This window comes from Apteryx mantelli, chromosome 9, assembly GCF_036417845.1.
Source record: "Apteryx mantelli isolate bAptMan1 chromosome 9, bAptMan1.hap1, whole genome shotgun sequence".
In the NCBI taxonomy this organism is placed as follows: Eukaryota; Metazoa; Chordata; class Aves; order Apterygiformes; family Apterygidae; genus Apteryx; species Apteryx mantelli.
Window position 1 is genome coordinate 20,108,339 of NC_089986.1, and position 23,570 is coordinate 20,131,908.

Sequence of the window (23,570 nt, forward strand, 5' to 3'; positions counted from 1 at the left end):
CTCATTTGTGTGTCATACAAGTTGCTGGTGATTGCTAATGGGGAAAGATCGCTTAGCATTTATATCCTTGGCATAAGGATCCTTGCTATAAGTTACTCTCCACGCTTTTAAAACCCCTACCTGGATTTGACAGTACTTGAGATACTAAAAGATTAATTTTAACAAAAAGTTAGTGATAAAGTAGAAAACCAGACTAGGAACTTCAGTGAAGAGAATACTTCAGCATGAGCCTCAGCCATATATTCTCTCTGGTCTGATCCATGAACGAGCAAGGACACAGTCATTCACAGCATGTGCATGACACAGCATGTGCTCAGCTATTACTTACAGGATAAGGGGAAAAAAGTGCAAAAAGACAGGAAAGGGCACATAAATCCATACAAAACCAAGCTTTGAGAGACTAGTAGTTCTGTTAAACATGAAGTTTCCCTCCAATTTAGTTTTCAAATATAAACTTAGGATCTATACCAAAAAAGGACACCCCCCACAAGGACATAATTATCAAAAGCAGCAAAAACTCAGAACAATATACGCTTTGAGAATTTTGGATTTGACATGCCAAACAATGTGCATTTTAAACCCCTTTTCTGCTCTGTAACAATTCTGTATATTAATCAGATTTGCAGGGCTGATTCAGATAATGCTACCGCCCCAGTTTCATCTTAAACTCCCTTGTAACAAAATTAGTCACTCCTCAGCTTTTACAAATGATACATAAAGAAGCATCCTACCTCATCACAAAGTTACAAAACTTTACCTTTGAGGGACCAGGCCTATAAATTCTTCGACTTTCTCACCATCTCCTTGGCCACACTCTGATTCAGCCATTTAATATTAATATTGTTGCTTTGCAAAAGCAGCACAAATAAGCCTCTGCTCAAAAGCTCTGTCCATTCACCGAAAGTCTTGCTGTAGTACTCCTTTTGATAACCAAAGGTCTATTAAAACAAAATACTCTGCTTAGGGGAGAAGAGCCTGGCTTTGCTGGAGCCAAGAGTAAACATTCAAGTTATGTCAGAGCCCCTAGAAACAGTGGAACATATCCAACAATCCATAATCATTGTTAGCTGCCCCTGAAAAGTATAATTAATCCATGTCCCACTGGTTCACCAATGTAGGAAGAAGAAAAAGGAAAAAAAAAACATGACTACCAAGACAGCATTTAAGTCAGAATGATTTAAGAGTATGCAGTATTTTAAAGTCTACTTTTGTGGAAAGGTTGGCAGGAGCAAAACTTTGAAGTTTTGCCTGCCTCTACTACTTCTCAGTGGACATTGTGGAAGCTGTTAAATAACAAGATAAAATCAAGTTTTATCTTGTCAGCTGACAATAATAAGTAGAAATCAAGATTCAGCATTATTTATCCTTGTGAGATTCAGAAAGTTCATAAGAATCCTTTTACAACTGGCTTGGGGAAGAACAGCACCTGTTTTCTGCCAATGAACTCCAGTCCTGCAAGGGCCGTCATTAGACATTTGCCAGCTAGATACTGGGAAGTTCAGAATTAGGTAAGTGCAGCATGCAAAGACAGAATTACAACCACCTTCAACCTACTCACCCCGACCTAGATAAAAATCCAGGAGGGTAGAAAGGCAGAAACAGTGAGTTGCCATAACTTAATATATTGTGGAAAGGAAAAATTGGGCCAAGTGCATACTGTATGTTATAATAAAGCCTTTAATTATACTTCTCTTCATACCACTGGTTTCCACACTCAACAGCAAGTTATGTTTGAGAGAGAATTGTTTTGCTAGAATAACTGCATTTACCTATTCTTGTTTCCAAACATCATCTAGGTTTGTAGTCCTACAGTTTGAGTAACTACCTTTGTTTTCAGGTTTGGCATTAAGGAATAAAGAACTTATCCCATCTACTGCACATCCTGTATACAAAAACACGCACACCCAGAAAGGCTTCAGGTTTAAAATCCTGCCTCCTAATAGCATTTCATGCTTTCAGGAGTTCCAGGCAGGGCTCAAAGCATGAAAGAAACAGACTTTATTGTTTTCCATAAATTTCTAGCTTTTGGTTTTGTTTCTCGAGTTGAGAGAGTGGGGAAGTAGAGGACCACTTAAAAAACACACTAGTAAAGAAAAAGAATTCAGCGGCATCTGTCCAATTTTGCAGGAAGCCTGAAATAATCTGAGATGGCAGCTGCCTCTATTCCAGTGCTACATATTTCAAACACCAAACAACACTTAACCATGTCATAACTATTTCACTGACACAGATTTTCAGTGTGTGGGGGAAGGCGGCTATGGAAAGACAGACAAAGGCCTTCTGCTTGCACAACACACTGAGCCACCACACTAGAAACTCCTGTTAGCATAGCTGTGCTGGTTAGGAATAATACAGATTCAGCGAGGCCAGCAAAACTAAGCTTTTGCTCATGAAGCCTTGTTCTCTTGCGTGCAGCAAAGAAAAGCTGTAACAGGACACGTATTTTTGCTGGCAAAAGGCATACCTACACTAGAAAAAGCCTACTACCAGACCTACAGCAATAGAGCACTTCTTGCTTAGACCTGGACATTCCACTGCATAGGAAGATTATACAGATCAATCTCTAGTTTAAAAAGCTCTAATGAGGTATTACCTTTAATGAGTCTGGTAAATGCCAGATTAAATTTCTTTGTCAAGCCCTCCCCCCTCCATCCTCAGTTATGCACCAAATGTAACCCTGACAGTGCAAAAGCTGCACATTACCACACAACAAAACTATGTTCCAAAACATAACACTCACCACAGGAAGAAAGATTTGGAAACAGTTCCGTTACATAAGCAAGTTATAGCTTTGTTTAGTAAATCAGCACTTCTGATGTCAATATTATTCATTAATCTCTGTATGTGAAAAAAATTTTATACTTCCAGCATACTGATTTCAAAGTCTGTTTTGGTCCTGAAGCTCTCTGCTTTCATAAGCACAGAGAGCAAGCTAGTAAATCCTGCTGAACAACGACATTGTCCTACACACAATCAGCTCGTGTATCTCTATACCATATTAGTAGAACCAGGGATGTACTATGAAGACACCTGGCTGCACAGTTCACGCTGTCAGGACTCATCAGCTCCAGCTTACTCCTACCCTTTCCACTCCAGAATTTCAAAGCCGTATTTCATAGTAAGGGAGATCCTAGAAAAGCATTTTGGTCAGGCCAAACACCAGCTCTGAACCGGCCCCATACCGTTAGTGGTTCTGGAGTTGCATGTCCTCCTGGAAACTGGAAAGAAACACTTGCACAAATCTGCAGGTGCTATCAAGAGTCATGAAGGTCAGCACCAAAACGAAACTAAGTACTATTAAACTTATCGCAGAAAGTTGAACATACCTGCACAGCATTCTACTCATTAGCTCAGGTAAACATCATCTTTGTCCCCAGAACAATACAGATTTTCTAAATACAGGATCATCTAAATCATTTCCCACCACTACTTGGGTATTAGAATAAGCTATCCGAAAAAGTTAAGTGTCTGGCACTGAATGTTTCAAGAATGTATTAGAGATAGCTATGTATCAGGTGCGTAAGCCTCCAAATAAACATTCATAGATATAATGGCAACAAGAGATGTGTACCACCTCCACTTCCTACAGTGAGTTCACTTTCTACTTACATTACCCAACTGAATTAGAGGTGTAATCAACAACCTTAGCTTCATTTGATTATGAGTGTTCAAACAAAGTCATCCCTAAGCCACTCTCCTCTTTATTCCTATCATGTAAATACAGTACAGAAATACCTCAACATTGCTCTATGTGAAGAAATAGTGGGAGGGGTAAAAATCCTATCTCCCAAGTCAACCACAAAAAAAATTGCCTTTATCCTTCAAAAGGAACCCCAGAAGGCATTTGAAGAGTATCAGCTTGAATGCGTTTCCATTCTTTCTGCAAAAGTGAGCTAGCCCCAATATCAGCAAAAATGGAGTCTGGACAACAGCTTATGCCTGCAGAGAAGTAAGCAACACCAAACTATAGATGTCTCCAAATACGGCAAAGACAGTCTCACTTTTGTTCAGTTTTTGAGCAACTGTTAAGTCTGCAACTACAAATATCTATTCAATGTTACTTTAGAACTAAGGCAATGCACTCCTTCCCAATAACCCCGAATTAAACTAACTTAGGAGGACAACTTATTTATGAGGTAGCTCATTTAAACCATTGCAGTACTTTTATTAATTAGAGGAATAAGTACAACAACAAACACAAAACCCCCTGCTATCAAAGCATACTGTACTATTCTAAATATCTGTTACATGTTTTTATGTTGATAATAAATGATATATAAACTACAACAGTTCTGATGCTGGGGTAGTCAGGACTATAACTAGAAGGAGAAATCACTCAGTGACTGAGCAGGGATAATTTAAGGTTTCAAATCAGTGGTAAGTGAAGCTGGTTGTATTTTCTAGCCATTGCAGATTCAGGAAGAACTGAGATCAAAATAGATATTTATTTTTCTGTACAGATCTGAAGCTTAAAATGAAGCTTCACTTATGGCAAAAGACTCTACCAACATACTTTATCAAAATTCATGAAAACGGCCTTTATCACGCTCCCTATGCAAAAGGCCAACAATATGCTACATCATACACAATGTTACACAGGTTTAATACACCACAACATTTTCAAAACACTAGTTAAATCCATTAAGAATATTTTATAACATCTGGAAAACTTCAGATCTTATCCTAGCTCTGTCTAAAGGAACTATCCGCTAACAGGTTTTTTTTCAATAAATAATGCATATTATTGCAAGGACAGAAAAAGAAACAGCTACTTTTTTTCATTCTTAAAGCTGACAGTTATGAATTGGGTTAAGCTTAAGAACATTAGGTATCAGTATTTTAGCTAATGATTGGATTTATCCCAACAAAGCTTCAAGAGAAGATACCAGTAACATGCTCCATAGCTTCCAATCAATAGCTCTACTAAAACAGAACACAGATCCAAAGTGAAACAGAACTTTTTTCAGTAAAACAGTCATTAAGATTAGAAGCAAAAGCTGCCTCTAAATCCGCAATGCTGTAGTATATTAGAATATACAGCTCATCCTCAAATTGAGGAGCGCAATAGCCACATCCAGGGGTTCACATGCTCTGTGTCAAAGATTTACCCGGGCTTTAGTTTTCACCAGGGGACAGGGGGACCTCACACACACCACACACACTGGGACTTGCATCTTCAGAGCTGCCCCAAGCCACTCTAAACATAGTTGTTTATTTTCTGATCCTTAAAGGGGAAAAAATCTCCCCCTTTCTTCCTCTTTTCAAGGACCTTAAGCATATTGATATATTTTCATTAAAGAAAGAGGCTACTGAAGCAGTTGTAAGATTTTCTGACACCTACTCTGTAGAAATACAGCTACAGGCAAGAAATTTATTTTGGTCACAGTACAATCTTTCAGGAGACACTGCTGCAGTCAATCTTAAGGTCTGGGCTTGCTGAGAAAAGGCAGATGCATACTGCCTCATGCAAAAGCAAAACGTAACCCAGCTCAGAAGCACCGATCGTATAAATCTAGATTGTCTAGGCTGTGCAACAACACGTAAGTAATATTATGATGATATCTACCTAAGTGAAATGAGGTCCTTAGAAGTATCACTTCAAATAACTGAAGGCTTCTGTCTACTTTTTGCTACAAAGCACACTCAAGTTTTGCTTAAGTAGAATTTCAAAGTTTGGTATTAAAATGCCACCACACACTTGATATTCTCCATTTAATACTTACTTCATTTCCATGTTTCTGCAGAAATTCTATTTCCTGTTGTGTGAAAGTAGTCATTGAAATCGATTTCACTCTGTGGGGTGGATTCAAGCCCCGTCTAAAAGAAACAAGAAGCATTTAGTCAGTATTCTGGAAATCTGTCATCATACAATCACTTTTGACATTACAAGCAAAATTAAGTCAGTTTTAATATTAAAGAGCTGGCTCTGGAAACTGCACTCATTTTGTACTGCCACACAACTTAAACACTATATACAAGCTTGTCTTAAAGTAAAATTTAGCCTTCAAAGTTAAATAATTGAATTTTAGATGAGACCAACGTATATGTTTGTACATGCAAACTAACCCTGGCCCTTTCTGTGCAAGTTTATGAACATATAACTAGACTTTTTTTTTTTTTAAACTCTCATCTACTTCCCTAAATTCGTTTGCCCTTGCCTCTGTCCTCCCTCCCAATCTTGTGCCTCTGTTGTTTACCTTCCCTCTCCCCCTCCTTTACAGAGGGACCTAGTCTCACTACAATTCCTACCTAATCACTAGATTTCTTAAATTAAACTCCCCAGCCCAGATTCTCTTTTTCTCTTGCTCTAACCTATATTTCCCATTACCTTCCAGTATCTTTTTTTCTAGTTTACTTCTTGCCCCTCTTTCCATAAGGTTTGTCGTCTTCCCCCTTCTCAACACTAGGCAGCTAACAGCAACAGAAGCCAAAGGAAGACTTTTCTATTGTGCTCTCAAATGACAGCTACCATTACTAAGGCAGTAGCTCAAGGGTTCAGCGGCTCTGCCTTAAGCAAAAATTGGCACCAGTCTCACATCCACACCACAGAGGCTGACGCTCAAGTCCGTTTTGTTGCCAAAGCCTTACTTGTCAAATTCAGTCAAAACTTGCAAGTGTAGAGAATAACTCTGCTGAGCAACAGTGCCAGTAAAAAACCTGTTAGTTGCTCAAACTTTTTCTTTAAACACATGCTAACTACCGTTTTTGCCCACAAATACTTCTAATTAATATCTAACCATGTTTTGCTCAATGAAATCAAGAACATCACAACCTACATAAGCTAGTATCTCTACTGTTTAACAAAGGCAATACAATTGTGTTAGTTAAACACTCAGGATAATCAGTCCTGCATTTATGTGATACCATCTTAAAAAAAATTAATATACATTGCTTTGATATCTCATAGCTACATAAAATTGTGCAGTTATGTATATGAGAAGAAAGTTTCCAGAAAAGAGGTTGAGGGAGGCTTTCCAGGAAAGTAACACAGAGCTAACAAATTACTAACAAATCAACGGTAAGAGTTAGCTTTATTGCTTACATTTATTACTTGGCATTAATTATAAGCTTGGTTCAGAATGCCTTTAGGAATGCAAGTCACTGACATGTAATTAGAGAAGACTAGTAGTTTTCTTTAATACTCCCGACTCCCTGCGATTGTTCCAGGAACATTAACTGTAAATTGAATTGTTTTCCATCAAAACAGTGGATGAGAAAAATCTGATGCACCAAAGGTTAAAGAGATCTTAACCTTTATAGTCCTTGAATTTTTAAAGGGAACATTTAGCACTTTGAACTTCTGGTTAGGCGGATTAGATGGAAAAATACATATATTTATTGTGACTTTACTTTGCAAATTCACATTGATGCCTAAATTCACGCTGTACGTGGAAAAAGAATACAACTCTGTTCCTCTCTCTAAAAAAATAAATAAATAAAATTGTCTCCATTTTTTAAAAACAATGAACTAAAAAGTGGGTACTGTTTAGAATGCTAATCAGTACACTGTAGCCTGTTTCAATTAAAAAAAAGTTTTAAAACCCTTAATATTTGAAACACTTGGAAAACCAATTCACTGTATTTTACCAAGAAATACAGTGAAATTGATTGAGCGCATCCTGAAAGCAGAAGTCATATGCAAACCCATTGGCATAAGAATTAAAAGTTTACAGAAAGCTATTTGCTTAAGCAAATTTTTCTAATTTAAGTGTCTAAAATTAGACTACATGGTTGAGCAGTTCAGCATCTCAGCAAGAGGGCAGAAGTTTTATTAAGTTTTGTGAGAAAGGTTGAGGTAGTTTGTTTATTCTCCTTAGCAATTTCTTCAGTAAATGAATTTTTCTCAAGATGTCCAAGTTCCACATTAAGCCAAAATTAACAACCTAACTTCCCTCACTGAGTCATCAGTTAAATGCATATCTATTTCACAAATAAGCAATATTATTATTAAAATATGGTATTACCTAAATTTTTCTGAATACTCATTTTAAGACATATCAACTTAAAAAAATCTTCAGAGTTCTATGTAGCTAAAACCCACTGAGTTTCAGATCTGCTGCTGGTATTAGTTTTTTGGGTTTTTTTTCTTTAAACATAACTTCTTGCTCTGTGTGTGTGTGCACAATTGAATAACTACATTTCACTAAACCGCATTGTAGAATCACATATTAAGGAACAGCACAGAAACAAAAGTGACATCCAGCTGACATCTCGCATAGGTATGTTTCACTAAATATTATGCCATAATCACTGTCCCTTACTTTTAAGCTAAGTATAAAAGTGTTTCTGCCTACCTTAGTCTGTTAAAATTTACTGTTCTCGCATTGAGGAATGTTCACAATTAGACAGCTATAAACTATTATTCCATAAACATTCTAAAAGCTCGGATTATTCAGTAACACGTTCCCATGTTTTTCAGCATGCATAGTACATATAAAGGGTCACACTATCTTACACTGGAAATTCATTTTTACAGTGAATACAGTTTAAGTGCTGTATCACATGCTTGTTTGCAATTCAAAGGCACTGCACAAGTTACTTAAGTGGTAGAAAACACATGTACCTACTGTAAACTAATCTCTTAGTGCTCTCCATGTGCATTTACATAGGCAAGTGTACATCTTCAGCTCTGTTAAGCAGCAATTTTTAATATATTTAAAGCAGACTAGATTGTTTGCACTTGATAGTCTAACTAGAAAGATTTCCCTCCACATACCCCTCTCTTCAACGAAGACTGCCTAAGAGCTTTAAGTTTCTCGACTTAAAAGTTACACCCGAAAATGTTCCCCGACTTAAAAGTTACACCCAAGATGTGGAATAAGATGAATTCTCATTTCTTTTACACCCTCCAAAGCAGCCTAGTAAAGGAAGGAAATATGCCCTGCTTCTAAAGAGTGGGTCACGACACAGGAGTGTCAGATATCTTGCATGATGAAAAAGAGAATGTCACCCCACTAGTGATCCAGAAGACTTACTCTCCTGAAAGACAGGAAATTTTGAGCATGACTTTAATACTCAGAATTGCAAAGCTAGCAACCAAGCTGCAGTACGGTATATATGAGTATTTATTTTTTAAATGTTTAAGATGGCCAGGAGGAAAAAAGCCTCTGAAAAGCCTCTTATACAAAAGCAGAATAAGAAGTCAGACTGGAGCATAGCATGCAAGACCAGAGGCTGCATTACACAGCACACAAATATAACCCAAAAGACATGCACAAAGTTCCTTAGCTAAACAACCGTACTTAGATTCTACCATCAGGAACAGCTTTAAAAAAAACCACCCAAAACAACAAAAACAAACAAAAACAAACAAAAACACACCCACACACCTCTTTTTATGATTTCCAGCTAGCATCAGACACTTTCAATCACATTATCCCCACAAACTGACTAGAATCTCCCTAAGACAGAACAGCTGTGGAATTTATGAAGCAGAACTTGAGAACCAAACCTAAGTACTAAAGCTACTCTTACTTTAAAATTCTGATATTTTACCCTTCCTTACCTACAGAAAATACTTATGACTCAAATGATTCACAAACAACTCGCCTGCATATGGGGGAAGCTTACTGGTAGACAGCCAAGTACAGCTATCCCTTATGAGGAGATAAGCCTGCTTTTCCCACAGGAAAAACATATCTAACTCCTCCATTGTTTCTTCTCATCTATTAGTCAGGTGCTTCACACACTGCTAGTGCTTTACAGCCTACCCAAGGCAGCAAGATGGATAATTCCTTAGTCAATAATGCCCAGATTTCTATGTGGCATGTACTCCTCACTAGCAGGCAGCCGCTTCCTTCTCACGAGACTGCATGGATACCAGCATGAAGATTTGCGACCTGCGCATGTAGAGCAGTACCAACGACTTGTGCCTCTGCAGCAGAGCTCCGGGGAGGCCAGCAGCCAGCCGCCCCACAGCGCTAACCCAGAACGCAGCCCTCTCCCGAGTCACACCACTCTGCCAGCCTGCGCTTGCCCGGCAGACCAGCGCTCGAATACCCCACACTTGGATCCCACTCATATATGCAAACTTCTTTATACGCAGCAACTGTTATTTCAGGGGAATTGCACTGCGGCCAGAACGTTCAGCTAGGAGACCGTCCTCCACTGGGCTGCTCCAAGCTGCCAGTGGCACAGCCTGTTACATGGGAAGCTAACCGAGAGCAGCATCAGAGTAACTACTCTTGTTAAAACCCGGAGCCTTTACAAACAAAGCAAGCTTTAAAACCACTGATACAAGATTCTGAAGTCTGGTAACTTAAACATTAACATTCAAAACACTAGCAATGGGCACCAAATGTTTGTTATTAGCGTAATTTAATAGCAAATTATGGTTGAACTTGTGACTGCTGGCAGAGAAAAGAACAGTCATTCCTGTGTTCACCTCAGGTGTCAGCAAAGTTTCAGAAAACACTACACTGGCCAGGGATGGGAGGAGTAGAAGAGAGAGAGAGAAAAAAAGCGGCTTCTGTTGGGATGCAGAGTCATTCCCATGAGAGGGGAGGTGATTCAACACCCTAAAGTCACCCTCTATCAGATTCTAATATGATCTCAAGCCTAAACCAGCACGATCTGCTCTGCTAAGCAGCAGGAAGTTAGTGCAGCAAGGAGAGTCCCAAGACATTAGAGCGCCCTACCTCCCCAAGGGCCTGCAAAAAGGGGTTTCAAAAAACCCGATGTCACAGTATTCATTTTTGTTTCTATGCTATTGTTATTACAAGAAAGCAAGCATAAGCAGTGGACTGGCCATTCCTGATACTTGCAGACTTCCCTGGAGACCCTCTATCATCTCACGAACTCACTTTATTTTTAACAGCAAAAAGCTCACATAACCTTGTCTGTGCTTCTAAATGTGTAATTTAACTTTTTTTTCCTTAACAAACCCCTCCTTTCTCAGCTGCATAGTATTCACTGAGGTATAGACACTTCCCTAGCTCTCCAGCCATGACACTAAAAACAAGAGAAATATAGCCACACAGGGAATATCCTAATGAAGGAAGATATACATGTATGTACACATATAGAACCATTTTCCAAACATGTTCCTAAGAAGGGGAAAAAAGGACTGGAATGTCGTGTCGACACAAACTGATTTACCTTTGCTTCAACACTGCGTATATAGAACATTCTAATTTCTGCAATAATTTTTGGGGAAAGAGACAATAATTTGCCATTACACAAAGTTATATATTTTTACATTTGTTACTGATACCTGCCATCAAACATTCCAGTTTGGCTGACACAGAAGTCCCTTACCCAGGAAACAGAGTAACAAAATAGTCTAAATTTTCTTTGTTGCTCCTTACTGACACAAGCATCTGAATGAAATACTTCCTTAAACTTGGAGAAGGGGAGGAGCAAATTATCACATCAGACTATATTTGATTTAATCCTGCCTGCATATATATTTTTTTCAGTTTCTAATAGTATGAAACTTACAGATGTGGAGTCTTTCAGTCAAATAGAAATTTGTCTGCTCAAGAATCCTAAAACACATTAATTTAGGAAAGCTAGGAGCAGACTGATGAGAAGTACAGAAGTGCTGGAAAGCAGATATGCACAGATAGCTGAGAAGCAAGGCAAAGAGGCATTTGATAAAACAAAGGGAAGGATGGCCACTGACAGGATACACAGCAATATCCAAAGACACACTAGACATGGCTACCAACATAATCCTTTGATTCAAAGGATTTCCCCCAAACCAAAAGAACTGTTCTGCCAAAACAAAACTGGAAACATTCCTCTAGACATGGTTTTGCTATGATAAAAAGAAGCCTTTTGCTTTTGTATCACAGTAATCTTTGACCTAATAATATAGCAACTGTAAGCTATCCCCTCCCACTCTGAGGAAAAATTGGGTATGTATTTCTACATAGGCTTACACTCTTGTCCAACACCAGAAAGCAGAATTATGCACAGCATGTATGATGCTTTCTTTCCACATGAGAGGAATTTAAGCACAGAGGAAAAGTAAAGGTATTTTAAGATGAAGCTACCAGCCATATACTTTCTTCTACTTGCTTCATTTTACACAGCCCAACTTTTCCTCTGTTAAACCCTGATGAGAGAATTTAAACCCTATGTATCATGGAAAAGGACCTCCTATGTTATTCATACTTTTAACAAGACACAGCTTTAATATTAAAGTCAGAAACAGAATTTTCATAACAAAGTCACCATTTTTCCCTCGTTGTTTTTAGCAGCACTTGAACAAGCTAATCAGTCTGTTTGGAAGCAGCTGAGAGAAAAAGGGTCATTTTTTAAAACTAAAATCTAGCAATATTTAGTGTTGCTGTCTTTCTATACACATAAAATCCTTAGTGGAAACTAATGATGGAATGTGAATGAAGGGTTGTTTTTTTGTATTTTTTTTTTTGGGGGGGGGGGGGGGGTGTTGAATAAATTGTCCTTGCCAGGATGATGAAAAAATACTCCAGAAAAACTGCAAAAAGCTACAAGCCAGGCATTAGAGTTTGAAAGTTTAGAATTAATTGTATCTAGAAGAGCATGCCTGTCTAAGGAGATACTGATATTAACTACCACTTACGAAGATTAATTGAGCAACCTTACTGTATTTTGCATCGAGCACTTCATACTTGAAAGAACTGGCTTACCAGACTGGAAGAATACTTCCTGTATCAGATTAGAAAATAATTAACTAAAATAGGAAGCAATGCAAACAACTCATAAACCATACAAACAAGATGAAGTAATAATATTATTAAAGCCTTACAGTAAATTGTTGTGAGGTAGAATGCAAGCAGCTGTTAAGAACTACAGAAGCAGCAGTACTTTTACACTCCTTTACCACTACGCAGTTTCTTCCCAAGTCACTTTTCTTCGCTGTGGAATTCTACAGTGAAAAGCATTAATAAACAAGTCGCATGCACAACTGTTCTGACAGAAGTATCCTTGGACTTTAAGGCTTAAAGCATTAAAAATAACAGCTTCTAGTTTTGAAGTAAGCATGACCTATCCCCGCACTAAGTCTCATAATTAACAAAGAAGTCCCACTGGCTAGGTTCTCAGGCATTAACCGTTATATGTGATCTTGCATGCACAACTTATGAAAGCATTTGCGAGCCAACATGAAAGAACAAGCATAGATGTATTTCAGACCAAAACTTTAAGTAGTCCTTTCAATGGCTCTTTACTCCAGCTCTAAGTGTAGGTTTTCCTAGCTGTAACAACTAAAAGTGTTGTTTGTGGTTTCTTTTTTATAGTCACACAAAGCCACTGCATATTTAGAACAAGAGAACTATTTACATTTTACAATACTAAGGCATTGACAACTCTTTCAGAAGACTGCTTGCTCTCTTTAAGCATGGTAACCCCTAAAGGATGGCCAACTTAACAGCAAGTGACAGCTGTCCCCTGCTTACTGGTTGGTTCACTGCAAGTACATCCTTTATACTACCGTAAACTGGACTAGAGACTTTACAGACCAAACTTATTGGCCAACAGATAAATGAACAAGTGCTCTCAAACCCATGCTAAATGTCTCAGCAAAACTCATGATATATTTGTCTATTAAGGTTATGAAGCCTGAAAATAAAAGAAAGTATTCTCATGGAGTAGTTTTGTCATGCTGTCAGTTTAACCAGTAGGAACATGTGCAACCATTAAATGAGCTCTATGCAGCAGCTTAAAATAGTTTCACATGCCAGCACAAATAACAGTTTGCTAACAGAACAAACAATAGCCAGAGCTGGCTGATTAAGTATGATGTATATGTCAAAAAATAAACTCTCTTTTCATTCCACAACCTCAATATAGGGTTTTTTGTTTTTTTTTTTTTTTTTACTTGCATCAGGCTCATTCAGAAGTCTACACAAAATATAAATAAAAAGGGGAGAGGGGGGAAGAAAGAAAAAGAACAAGACTAATTACAAGTCTACTAGTGTAAAAGGCAGCTTGTTCCATGTAAATTCAGCATGGAACTAACATGTTTGCTTTGTTCTGAATCCCTTTATAATTGACAACTTTGTTCTAAAAAAAGCAGACCTTACTTGGAAGACATCTGTGGGGTAGTTATTCAGTGTGTCTTAGAAAGGGGCTAGAAAAGAGCTCTTTAAGCTCACAAATGCTTTTCATGAACTCAGACCCTTACAAACACAAATCTAAATTATCTGACATATTATTTATTACCTAGTTTGCCCGCTTCTTTGATTTTTCTCCATTCCACAAGCACAACGCCACAGGAAAATAAACAAGCAAACAGATTTAGCTATGCAAACAGTATCACTGAAGATAGTAGAATTTTTCTCCAATTTATGTATGCATAACTGATACCCTAAAGAAATAAACTGAAATTCAGAACTGAGTGATCTCAACTGTTTTAGTTTTATACACACTGCTTCAGCAGAAGGGTGGAGGAGGGAGGAGTAGGGGGAGGCCCATGCAGGAATGAGGAACAGGAAAAATGCAAGCCAGTCTATCAGAGCCAATCCCTTTTTAAAGATAATGTATAATTTTGCAGGAAATAATGAATACAAAGGAAGAAAAATTCCTACGACATTTCCCAATCAAGTATACTAAACAGCCTAAAGCTAGAGATTATAGGCTAAGACAGAGTTTATAGAGTTCTTTCACAGAGTACTGTCAAGCCTAATCTGACACCTGAAGAGCTACACTGGTGGTCTTAACGTTAAAGAAAGCTTCTTTTTTTTTTTTTTTTTTTTTTTTTTTTTTAATACAGTGAACCCTCAATATTCAATACAGCATTAGCCTGCCCATGTCTTCGAGACGGGCTGGAGCCCGAGTTGTTGGGCCATGTGCCCCTCTCCTCCCAAAAGGATTCGCCAAACGCCGATTTAACCCCATCTGCAGCGATCCCTGGGGCGCCGGTGCCGCTGTCCGGAGGCAGGAGAACACCACAACCCCAGAACCGGTGCCCCCCAGCCCCCGGCGGGCGGGCCGCAGGGGACCCGCGCAGCGAAACACCTCCGCGCGGGCCGCGGCAGGGTCGCGCCGCGCCGCCCTCCGCGGCGGCCCCGCACCGGCCATGCGGGGCTCGGGCCCCGGGCCGGGCCGGGGCGAGGCGCCACCGCGCGGAGCGGCCGCCGCCGCCGCCGCGGCCCCCGGGGACGCGCCGCCGGCGAGGCCGCAGCCCGCGCGGCGGGATGGGGCCCGGCGCGGCCGCGCACTCACAGGATGCCGGAGCAGGAGGTGCACACGAAGCTGCCCACCGTCATGTCGGTGTAGGTGGGGCCGCGCTGGTCGCAGTCGAAGCACTTGCGGTTGGGCGGGAGGCTGCTCATCTCCCGCAGCAGCTTCAGGTGCTTCTCCTCCTGCTTCCGCTTGGCGCTCGCGGCCATGGCGCCGCCGGCGGCGGGACGGCCCGGCACGGCGCCGGGCCCGCTCACACCCGGCGGCGGCGGCGGCGCTCCGCGGCCCGGCCGGCGCCGGGAGGGGCGGCGGGGGCAGCCGGCGCCCGCCGAGGCGCCGCTCGCGCCGGCCGGCCGGCGGCAGCGCGGGGGCGGGCCGAGGGCGGCGGCGCGGCGGAGGAGGCCGGCGGCGGCGGCGGCGCCAGGCCCGGGGCGGCTGAATGACGAGCTCGGGCGGAACCTGCGCGACACCTTTACGGGATCGGACAAGGAGATGGCGGCGGCGCCCCGCGCGCGCCCCGGCGGCAGCGCCCCCTGTCGCGCCGGAGGACGCACGCGACTGCCCCCGCCGCCGCCGCTACCTGGCGTGACCCGGCGGGGGCGGGGAGGGGGCGGGTATGGGGGCGGGGCCTCTCCGGCTGCGACCGCGGGCGGGGGGCGGCGGGGCGCTCCAGGGAACGGGGGGGGCGGTGGCCCCCTCTGGGGGAGGGGAGGGGAGAGGAGGGGTTCGCCCCGCCCCCTCCGCCCCGCCCCGCCCCGCCCCGCGGGGGAGCGCGAGGCGCGGCCGTTGGGGGGCGCCGCGCGGCGGGCGGGAAAGCGGCGGCGGCGCCGCCTCGACGGCTGGGTGGGCGCTGCGGGGTGCTGCTGCCTAAGGGCGCCTTGGCGGCCGCCCGCCCGCCCGCCCCCAAAGCCTGCGGGCTCCGTGGAAGCGGCGGGCGGCCATCCCGCTGCCTGAGTAACGGCCGCGCCCGGCCGCTGCCGGCTGCGGGGCTGCGCCCTGCGGACAGGCCCGGCTGCGATACCGCGCTTCTCAGGCCGCGGTCGGGTTTGCGAGAAGAACATCGCTACGGGCCTCCGTCTTTTAGCTGTTCCTCAGATCAAACCTAGGCAATGTCCCCGGTGCACGTGGCTGTCGGTGCCCACCCGCATGCTTTTCTCGCCCAGGGAAAGAACACGGAGCCGACGGTCCCGTGTTGCCGGAGGTATCCTTGAGGAGCCCGTGCTTCTGCCGTGGATCTGCCACTAAACTGCAAAAAATGCCTTTGTTATTTATAAAGGTGCAGTGTCTAAAGGAATGTTTTTCGACAGTGCAAACTATTTTTAAAAAAAGAATTATTGAACATAGTTTGTTTTTTAGTGACTTAATTTGCAGAACTGCCTAGCAACGCCATGTGATTAACATCTTCTAAGATTGAATGGTCTGCCTATACTGTATATTTAGGGTCATGTTTTGCATCACTGACGTCAGTACATATTTCAGTGTTGGCTTTTTGGGAGCCAGATCTGATCCACAGTGTTTTCCTCATAGTTTTATTTTAAAAAATCTAGGACTAGGTGTTCAGCATCAGTAACTTGGCATTCCTCCACTGATTTCTCTGGAAGTGCCAATTTACATGAGCTGATCAACCCGTCATAAAACCAGGGTATACACTGATCTCAAATACTTTTAATACAGATGTCAGGAGTTTTCATAGTGAAAAATAAACATCATTATATCATTAAATAATCACAAATGCATAAACAGGACTCTTAAAAGCAAACGAGATATTTCTAGCCTTTTAAGGAGTAAATTCTCACTTTCATTTTTCACTTCTCTCTGAAATGCTATTATTCATATTATTCAGAAGCTTTCTTTTTTTGCCTTCTATTAAACATGCTAGCCTTGGAGATTGTCACTTTGTGTATGAGAAGATGACCTAAATTTAAAAAAGTTTAAATGTTAAAAAACATTTTTTTTCTTGAAAAAATACTTTGGAGAGCAATGATTGGCTAGGGCATCTGCTGTAGCAGATAGAAGCTAAATACAACTTTGATTTTGTTTCAGCCATAGTCAGAGGTGCTTTGTAGCTGAAATGGGAATATCCAACTTTAACTGTTTGTGTCAGGAATACATTTGCATGAATATAAACAGTTGTTAATAAAAATATTGTTGTTATGGAAGTTGTCATTGCCATTAAAATGTAGGATTGAGATGACAGGAAAAATCCTAGTACCATTTCAGTCAATAACAAAGTTCAGTAGGAATCTCCCTACTCTCATGGTACAGTAGATCAGGCTCTAATTTGTTTCATGAACACAGCTATGACATTGTTCATAGTCAGTACCAAGATGGACTTGTATTAGTAGACAAATTCCCTTTTTAGCATTCATTTGTTTTAGGAATCACATTTTAAAAATATTGGCCATTTCCATTCTGTTTTATAATGAAAATTTGCACCAGGAAATTGCATAATATGATTTCACAGGGTTAAGGGGATGCACCCTTTTACAAATACCCATAAGATCTATGGGATTTGGATTCTTCCAGAGAGTGTGAGCACATTTGCTCCAAATCTTGGGTTTCTACATCTAAATCATACCATCTTGTTTTCCATAGGAATAGCTGCTTGAAAAATACAAGTAACTAAGTATGAATTTGTGTGTTATATTTTAGACATATATAGGTCTGAAAACTGGCTTTGGAGGTTGACATTTCATCTTTAAGTACTATCCCACATTATTTCAAGCCCTGTTTCACCTCCCCCAAAACAACAGTGTAACTCTCGCTGTTCTTCCAGTCTCCCCTTTTCTATTTTTTGTTGCTCTCATTTGAAACTCACAGCTAGCATTAGTTTCCTCAAAGCAAACAGCTTATTTTTCTCTAAATCACTAAGGACAAAAATGCACAAATAATACACATTAATAAAAACCCTACATTGGCTTTACTCTTCAGTTTTCTTTTTCCTGATGTATTTTTCTGTTTCTCTACCTTAGACCCTGATTTTCTATTCCTACAGCTTCTCTGTCCAAATTTATTCTTCATTCTCTCCTCCTAATGATCAAATTTATGCTTTTGTGGTCGGAAATATAGTGGCCAGCTGTTTATTCTGAAAGTGCTTAATCCCAGCTGCACCTGCTGCAGCTTTTAGCATTAACATTAATTTGCTAACAGAAAGTATAATAATGGCCTCTTATTCTTGTAACATTTTTACATAAAAACAAAAAAACAAAACTTAAAAGCTAGCTCAGTCAGGGGCAATCATTTCCAAAGGCATGACTTAAGTAAGCCCTTGAATATGGGATAATATGGATATAAATTATAATTTACAAGCACATAGTCTAAGGAAATTATTGTCAGAACCAAAAGAAACAAGTGTCTAAGAATGTACATTTGGGAGATGAATAAGACAGCCTCTGTTTGTCGCTAGGATTGAGGTCAATAACATCCATTTTAAAGCAATTAACCCAGCAGGCTAAGTGACATGAAAATGATCGTGCTGAAAGACTAATGGGCTATTAAGCCATCTTGCTTCGCTACTGATGGGCATACAAAATTAATCCTGGGATTAGGTATTATAGGATCTGTGGTAAACTGCTACTACAAGATTTGTATATGAAAGATTTTCTGAAAATACTAACAAAGATCATGGCAAGTCTATCTGATAGGAATGTTCACTGATATGCTCTATTAAAGATTCAGTCAACTGAGCATAAATTAACATGTCTTTGCCTGGCCTTATTTGAGCAATATCTTGTTGTTAATAAATAGATACATTTTAGTAAAAGATCAAAATAAGAGAAAGTATAGTAACATTTATACAAATCATTATTGATTGTTGACAAGTATTTAAATCAAGAAAATTTAACTGTGGGAAATAGTCAAACAAATCTGATTGAATTACAAAATTGTGCTTATTTGAAATGCCATTTCCCATCCACTGCTGTGACATTAACATAATAGAAAATGTAAATGATTCATAACTCTGCCTTTACCCATAAAAGCTGTTTGTAGGAAACAGATTTCACAATAAAAAGAATGGCACTATCACTTCAGCTTGTTTGTTCTGTAACGCACAAGTTAGTGGTCTTTAACTTTTCTGAGTGTCATGTTGTGGTAGTGTAACATACACCTAATTCCTTCTGAGTAATGTAGTCAAATGTGAAGCGATTTTCAGCCATCACAGCAATGGAAGTCAGAGAGTCAAAGCAAAAGTGCTGGTTCTGAGGATGACATGGAGGAAGATGAAGGAATGGGCTGAGAGACACAAAATCAGGAGACAGCAGAAGAGCGGGAACTATCAAAAAGAATGGAAAAACATGGACAGCAATAGCAGTTCTTTCTTAATCTCTTTCCTCAGCAGTTTATGACCTACTCTATTATATTTTTATTATTACAATAGCTTTTACAGGTTTTAGGTGAGATAGATTGAAGCTGTGTGGAGCCAGGTATCGGGCGTTAAGAGCAAGACACACACTCTTCCTGTTGCAAAGTAAACTAGAATTTTCCTACTAATCTGAACAAACCAGACTAGTTCTAAGGAAAGGATCATAAAGATGTAGAATGCCTTTTCAAAGTTAACACAACAGATTAACATCAGAGGTGGTAAAAGACTTTAAGTCTCTTTGTTCTTAACTTGATGTTTTACTCTTGGTGATAAGTCCAAAGAATGAAGGAAGTATTATAAGTAATAATTTAGATGAGCTTCTTGCAGTCAGTAATTTTTCTAAATTATTTTTTCTAAATTGTTTGAATGGAAAATTTGAACTGAAATGAAGCGGTTGCATCCTTATGTTAGTGGTGTTAAAAACCTGGTTCCTTTTGCCTGAGCTAAATCTATTACCATTTAATTCAGTTGAATCTAATTGCAGCTTTGCAATGGGAAAGGCTGAGATTTCCCTGCAGTAGTTATGCCGTGCACCTCTCTCTTTTTCTCTTCATTTTCTCAAATTATCTAAACTAACTTCTAACATCTCTCTCATGGAAGCACTCTCCTTATGCTTTCTTCATCTTCTACTTTTGTTTTCTTCTGATAAAATCAAAAAATATATATCCATCAACGAAATAAAGACATTAATCCTGTTACTGAAATTTAGCTGTTTAGGAAGTCATTCAGAAGAGTAAGCAGCTTCTCTTTTATTTAAATTTTGTTCATAGTTGTTAATTAAACACTATGCTCTCTTGGCTGGACTAGAACTACTAGGGGACCTCTGGGGTCTGTCTTGCTAAGTTTTCAACTGCTTTACTGTCTGAAGATGGACAAATTCCTTCAGGTGCTGTGACTACTGAAGAACTGACTTGGTATTTTCAGTGGGGGGGTTCTGAGTGTCCCAACTAACTGTGTAATCTAGTCTAGTTCAACAGGAGGCTTTCATATCCAGGGAGGCCATTTCAGCAGACTGTCTTGTTCCAAAGTTACAGATTTTTTTTTCATTTTTTAATTTTAGTCAGAAAAGGTGATAGTTCAGGAGCATCCTTCTCTTCCTCTTTACTAACCTGGTCAGCAATGGTGAAAGGTTATCAATATTTCAACCTTGTCTCTTTATTTGACACAGTTCTTGAATTTCCATCATGCCTTAGGTGTACCAGGTCATATTCCAGTTCGTAATCACAGACTAGGTAGTGGAAAGAACATGCCTATATACAGTTGCAGTGAAGGCAAAATATCCATCACAGGAACATCTTGTACTCCAGGTGTTAATATTTTGTTTTTCAGTTCATCCTTATAGTACCATTTCCTTATTCTAGGATATGTGCCAATGCTTCTATTAATGCTTTTTAAATTGTTTTATTTTATCATTATTCTGCAAGTTCCTGTAGTTGAACGATGCTTTACAAACTATACCACAGATCACGGGGCTTTTTGTGAAATGGTTGTTTCATGCTGCCCTTCAGAAGAACATGCCAGAGGAAAGTGAAACACTTGACACTGAACAGGCAGTATAGCCACATTTGTTTCTAAAAGGAGCAATACCGAAAAATGAGGAGTCATATCATATTTTATGCTTACTGGAACTGCTCCGTGGGAATGTTAGCAATACACAAGGCAGTCTAGGGCCTGTTAGGCAGATGGGAGAGGTTGAGGAATGGATAGGAACCAGTATGACCTAAAGCAAGGAAGAAGCAAACAAATGACCTTAGGAGACGAAGCTGTGAAAGGTTTTAGAGATGGAAGGGCAGTTTAAGGCATCCACTCTATCTAACATCTGGTTCTAAATTAGAAGGGGAAGAGACAGAATCTGAATAGGTATCTAATCCACCAAAAAAATATTTACTGTTTAACTACATTAAATACTAAGCTGGGAGATACTCTCCCGGTTCTCTGGATAGAAAAAAATCAATTTTCACATTAATGTTTATCTAACAACTTATTTCTTGAGCTATAAATGAGATTTGTATTCAAGTCTGTTGCTTCAGTACCTTTCCCACTTGATAATGAGCATTTCCTGTCTGTTTTCTGTAAGACTCCCATAGGAATGAAGAAAGGCCTTTGTTCCTCTCCACTAATGAATCTAAATTATTGATCAGTCAGTCTAATTTATGGAAACTACTATCAGTTAGTGCTATCTTAGAACTGCCTCAGATTTGATGAAGAGAATTACGGGTAATTTGACAAGCATCTTCACTGAGGGAAGTGCAATGTTAGAATAGACAGGGGAAGTAATATTTTTAACCAATGTACTTTTTGCCCTTGCTTTTCAAAATTCACTTATTACTCTTCAGACCTCCCTAAAATTTTAATTGTTTTAATAAACATCACTTGAATGCTGTCTTGAGGAACTATGGAGTAGAATTAGTTGTTGTGAGCAGACATACTGTGGTGCTCATGGTAACCCCCAAGTAGCGTTTACAACTGGAGTCTACACACAGAAAATAGGTCCAAAAATTTTTTACTCCAAGTCTTCTATTACCACAACAATGTTGGTAGTTGAAGTCAAAAGAAAGCAGACTATAAAGTCACCCTGAATATCTAAAGAAAATGTAAAAGCTTAAAAATGAAGGAAAAAATGAGCTCAGTCTAAAATACCAAGACAAGCCACCAAATACCTATGGTGCACTCTTGTCATCTAGAACACTAAGACGGTAAATAACTGACTCCTCCAATGTAATAGTGTTTTTATCTTGCTTGATAAACAGTCCCGTACACTACAGTGAACAAATCAATGAACATACAAACATCAGTATGACAAAAATCATGGAAACATCCATTTAGATTTGAAGTGGGTTGAAAAAGAATAGTATCTCAGTATACAGGTAGTGGGGATAGACCTAACAGTACAGCAAAACTTGGGAAATAGAGCTTTCAGATGTCAGATACTTGAACAGAAGAATGAAAGAAAATAAGCTATGCAATGTGCATATGGGAAAACAAAGTTCTTCAGTCACAGTTTCTAAAAGAAGGTATTTTAGAAGCTGATTGACAAAAGGAAACTTGATCTCTCAAATCAAATCTAATGTTTCTCATTACTGTAATGTTCAAGAGCGGAGGTACTGCCATCAAGAGTTTTGCAAGAATCCCCAAGAATTTATCATGTCCAAACTGCCGTTCCAGTGTTCAAGGAGCAGGAGACAGAAGGGCATTGTGACTGGCGGTATTAATAGGTTAAAAGTAAGAGAGCTCTAATGAGATGCAAAACAAACCAAAAAAAACCCCTGGAGAACATAGTAAAGGTTAATGTAGTTGCTGTGAATAGATACAGATAATCCTTGGTAGCTGCAAATATCTTCTTAAGGGAGGTTCTGATGCAGAAGAAACCTAATCTCAATCCATACATGGGGGAAAGTACTGTTAAAACTAGTAGTATTTTAGCACTGTCTCTCCATGCCATTTGGTTTGGAAGCAAAAGGACAAACCCCCACATTTGCTTGCTGTTTAGAAATAATTAATTTCATATGAGAAGTAAGGCTCATGACATTTAGGCCTCTCTCTACATTCTGCTGTACAGCAAGAGTACATTTCCGTTTCTCTCCTTGAACTGGCCATTTCCAATACTGCAAGTCATAGCGGTAGATACAAACAGCTTTAAAAGATTTAAAAGATTTCTTTCAAGAATTTATTTTCTGGTGAAGAGGCAATGACAGACAGGCATGCCTCTTTGAAACAATGTATATGAAGTTCAATTTAAAATGCAGATTTTGAAAGTATTTGCCTATTAGAAAAACTTGTTAAACCAAAAAGAAAAAGAAATGCTCTCTCAGCACATGCCTTAACTGAAAAAGACTTGACATTGAGAAGAAGCCTTTTTTTATGACTTAACAGGAATATTTAATGCTTACCTGTTTTAATTAAGTAAATTAATGAAATAAAAAATACAAAGTGAACAATTAAGGCATGGTTGGCATATTATTTGTAATATTCTGCTGAAAAGAACTCAGTGTGTTTTGGGAACTGGAACAGAGCAAGTGTTCAGAACATTATTGCAACCTGACTACAACATGACCTTGGTTTTGGTTTGGTTTGTTTGTGGACAAGGGAGTTGATGGAA

At 39.9% G+C, this 23,570-nt stretch overlaps 1 protein-coding gene across 4 annotated transcripts in view; it reads right to left on the bottom strand.

Moving 5' to 3' along the window:
- The window catches only part of AGFG1 (ArfGAP with FG repeats 1), a 37,556-nt gene extending 22,203 nt beyond the window's left edge, over positions 1 to 15,353 (bottom strand). For 2 of the 4 annotated variants that reach the window (XM_067301898.1, XM_067301897.1), the window contains exons 1-2: positions 15,151 to 15,350; positions 5,724 to 5,817 (exon numbers count right to left, since the gene is read on the bottom strand). In XM_067301898.1, coding sequence (XP_067157999.1) covers positions 5,724 to 5,817; positions 15,151 to 15,317 — 261 coding nt within the window. In that variant the 5' untranslated portion in view covers positions 15,318 to 15,350. Of the gene's footprint in view, positions 1 to 5,723; positions 5,818 to 15,150 lie in introns of all 4 variants that reach the window. The other 2 variants (XM_067301896.1, XM_067301895.1) reach the window with 2 other exon arrangements.
- Between the last annotated feature and the right edge of the window lie 8,217 nt (positions 15,354 to 23,570).